General features: G+C 39.4%; 1 protein-coding gene across 2 annotated transcripts in view; it reads right to left on the bottom strand.

Moving 5' to 3' along the window:
• The window catches only part of LOC106879312 (homogentisate 1,2-dioxygenase), a 16,837-nt gene that overhangs the window by 3,325 nt on the left and 9,315 nt on the right, over positions 1-4,197 (bottom strand). For both annotated transcript variants that reach the window (XM_014928814.2, XM_052975521.1), the window contains exons 3-8: positions 3,324-3,412; positions 3,060-3,165; positions 2,311-2,370; positions 1,447-1,538; positions 767-801; positions 142-221 (exon numbers count right to left, since the gene is read on the bottom strand). In XM_014928814.2, coding sequence (XP_014784300.1) covers positions 142-221; positions 767-801; positions 1,447-1,538; positions 2,311-2,370; positions 3,060-3,165; positions 3,324-3,412 — 462 coding nt within the window. The remainder of the gene's footprint in view (positions 1-141; positions 222-766; positions 802-1,446; positions 1,539-2,310; positions 2,371-3,059; positions 3,166-3,323; positions 3,413-4,197) is intronic.

Genomic DNA, 4,197 nt, shown 5'->3' with positions numbered 1-4,197 from the left:
ACCAGTCACAACATCAGCAATATTAGTAAGAATAGCCACAGTAACAATACCACCACCACCACCACCATCACCACCACCACCACCACCACCACCACCAACAACAACAACAACGCAAGAATACTAATAATATTCAATCTTCACCTGGATAACACAGATTTCGTTGTTCTCAACGGTCATTTTCCCCATCTCTGTAGTGATGGACAGTGTCCCCTTTTCAGGAACTATAAAGATACGAAAAAGAAGCCGACAGTGAGAAAAAGAACAAAATATACCCTGAAGGTGGGATTGAAACTCAATCAGTTGGATCTTTATTCAGATGTGTGTATCTGGACCACTACAAAGTCTAGCCTTTGTTGCAGTTTGCTGGCTTGAGTACCTGAGAGTGCCCCAATGCTTCAATGTCTCAGTGCCTCAATGCCTCAGTCTCTCAATGCCTGAGGAGTCCAAGCTCCTGCTAAACAGGTTAAAGGATAGAAGCCAGACTAATATGGACCACTTTTTCCCAGAGGTGAAAATACGCTGAGTTCAAATGTCACAAACGTTGATAAACATAATGGCAATAAATAAAGTACCAGTCCAGTACTGGGGTCGATTCTACTTTTTTCTGGAAGAAATCAATGGTGCTCAGACCTGGAGAGGCTTGGGTGCTCCCAAGCTGAAAATGTCTACGTCTACAGTACCATCATAACTAGAGTATGTTATGATGGTACCTCAGGTTTCTATCAGGAGTTGAGGCCCAGGGAAAAGGATATGGTTTTATACTCACCGATAAGGAGGTCACCATCAGATGAATAGAAGCACCTGGAAAAGGAAAGAAAAATCTTTGTTCAATAACTGAAAATTGCATTAAAAGAATTTTTTAAACTTGTATTTGTTGTAGATGTTGACTCCATCTATATACTCCATAGTATATAGACGTTAACTATATATATATATATATACTTGGAAATGGATGTATGGCGTTCAATCATATAATAATATAAATAATACATACATACATATATATATATATATATATATATATATATATATTGCCAGATCAAATTGGGGCCTGGTGCAGCTTCCTGGCTTCCCAGACCCCAATCAAACCTTCCAACCCATGCCAGCATGGAAAACGGACGTTAAACGATGATGATGATACACACACACACACACACACACACACACACACATATTTATATATATATCATCGTTGTCATAGTCATCATCATTTAATGTCTGTTTTCCATGCTGGCTTGGGTTGGATGGTTTGACAGGAGCTGAAAAGTCAGAGAGCTGCACCAGGCTCCAAGTGTCTGTTCTGGTTTAATTTCTATGGCTGATGATTGTTAGTCAGAGACAATATGTAGATAGTGATTTGTTGATTTCTCAGATACAGAAGATATGAAATGTTGATTTTTAGCAGGATTTGAAAGAAAAACAAAAGAGTTTTTGCAAAGCCCATACTTGTTTTCCATGGAAGTATTACAGGTGTAGATGTGGATAGCAGCACCATGCCTAGCACGAGGATCTCCAGCACCACACAGTGTCGATATACCCTGAAATAATAATGATGATAATGGTTTCAAATTTTGGCACAAGGCCAGCAATTTTGGGGGAGAAGTTAAGTTCAACTGGTACTTATTTTATTGACCTCTAAAGGATTAAAGGCAAAGTCAACCCCAGTAAAATTTGAACTCAGAATGTATAGATGGATGAAATGGTGCTGAGCATTTTGCCTGGTATGCTAATGATTCCACCAGCTCACCACCCTAATATTAATAAATGATAATAACAACAATAATAGTATCAATCCTTTCTACTATAGGCACAAGGCCTGAAATTTTAGGGGAGGAGGAAAGTTGATTACATCGACCCAGAAAGGATGAAAGGCAAAGTCGACCTCAGCAGAATTTGAATTCGGAACATAAGGATGGATGAAATGCTTCTAAGTATTTTGCCCGGCATGCTAATGATGCCGGCTTGCCACCCTAATAATAATAAATAAAAAGTGCCCTCAGGGAGTGCAAAACTCCACCATATTACACCGCTTAACGATTTGTGATGTTTGAACACTGAACAACAAATATGTGGTGAGTGGTTTTGTTACTCCTAGTGTAGGACCTCATTACACCACAAACTGTCAAGAGGATCAGATGAACAAACTGACCCAGCATGAACCAAGTGTCTTTCTGGTTATGAACACTGGCTGAAGGAACCCAAACCCACGACTATTCAGTCAGCAGTCCAACAACAACAACAACAACAAGTCTATTATGCTGACTGGCTGCTGAAATTACATTATTGTTGTCATTAAAATAGCTATCTTACCTGCACAAAATCCTTCTTGGATTCTCCCACTTTAGGAATGTCGAATGGCTTCCAACGCATCTGAATATTGGATTTTGAAAATGAAAAAAGAAAAAAAAAACGTTATTCATTTTCTACTCTCAGCACAAGGCCCGAAATTTTTCTTTGGGGGGTGGGGCAGTCGATCAGATTGACTCCAGTATGCAAGTGGTACTTAATTTATCAACCCCAAAAGGATGAAAGGCAAAGTCGACCTCGGTGGAATTTGAACTCAGAACGTAAAGACAGACGAAATACCACTAAGCATTTCGCCCGGCGTGCTAACGGTTCTGCCAGCTTGCCTCCTTGAAAGAGAAAAACGTTATTGTTATCATCATCATCATCATCATCATCGTCGTCGTCATCGTCATCATCTACTATTGCTTTGTCAATAATATGTATTTAGTCATGCCATCAACAACTGTACAATATGCATATTAGACAAGCTTCAGTGTGTTTTTTTACAGCTGGATGCTCTTCCTAACAACCAACCACCCTGCAGAGTGGACTGAGTGCTTTTTATGTGGCACCAGCAGAGGCAAGAGTCACCATGGCATGGTTTTCACAGCTGGATGCCCTTCCAAATGCCAACCACTTTACAGTCTGGATTGGATGCTTTTTATGTGACACCAGCACTGGAAGAGTCACCATGATATATAATACACACGTATAAAGGTAATATAATAATATATTAAAGATAGAAGTAATTAACAGAATATAATTAGATATACCTGATTAGGGTTTGGATCAATTTCATCCCAGTTGTTGGTCAGCAGACCTCGGTCAATCTTTTCAAAAGGATGGTGGACAGCAGATGGTCGTATGCGATATAGCCACCTACAAAAAACAAGTGACATTAAATATCATTAAAAATGAAGACATATCCACAAATAAATGTATATTTTAAAACGCACAAATGTATATACGTATATAAAGTAAACAGTTGCATACAACAAAGTTACACTCTGCATTAATAAAACAGAAGCTGAACTTACGTGCGCTGGTTACTATTCCTGGGGGCAGTGAAAGCTGTCCCTGAAATCACCTCTGCATATAGACCACAAGGACACTTCTGTGGATTGTTCTGAAATGACAGATAATGAGAAACTTCAAAAGAACTGAAAGATAATCAAGGGGGTTGGTGAGAAGAGTGAAGGTGCATGGCTCAGTGGTTAGAGCATCGAGCTTACGATCGTGAGGTTGTGAGTTCGATTCCCGAACTGGGCTGCGTGTTGTGTTCTTGAGCAAGACACTTTATTTCACATTGCTACAGTTCACTCAGCTGTAGAAATGAGTTGCGACGTCTCTGGTGCCAAGCTGTGGATTTCTTTTTGTGGGGTGTTGTAAAGAACAAGGTTTACGAGAAGTAAACAGTAAACGAATTTAAAGATCACATTTCTGACGCATTCACTGGAATTGATGGAGATCGGAATTTGTGCCACACTGTCAGAGTGTTCTGAAGAGGTTTGAAGAATGTTGCAATGTTGAAGGAGGACGTTTTGAGCATCTGAGAGATTAAACATTATCTGTTTAAGATGTGCATAAACAATAGGATTGTAAGATAGAAATTTAAATGTAATAAAATGTTTTAAAAGAAATTTAAAGTGCTTACGTGATAACTGTAAACCTACTTTTGGGCCAACCTGTATATATATATATATATATATATATATATATATCATCATCATCATCATCATCATCGTTTAACGTCCACTTTCCATGCTAGCATGGGTTGGACGATTTGACTGAGGACTGGTGCAACCGGATGGCTACACCAGGCTCCAATCTAATTTGGCAGAGTTTCTACAGCTGGATGCCCTTCCTAACGCCAACCACTCAGAGAGTGTAGTGGGTGCTTTTACGTGTCAC

The sequence above is a fragment of the Octopus bimaculoides genome, chromosome 21 (assembly GCF_001194135.2).
Source record: "Octopus bimaculoides isolate UCB-OBI-ISO-001 chromosome 21, ASM119413v2, whole genome shotgun sequence".
Classification (NCBI taxonomy): Eukaryota; Metazoa; Mollusca; class Cephalopoda; order Octopoda; family Octopodidae; genus Octopus; species Octopus bimaculoides.
This window is presented reverse-complemented; position numbering and strand designations above follow the sequence as displayed.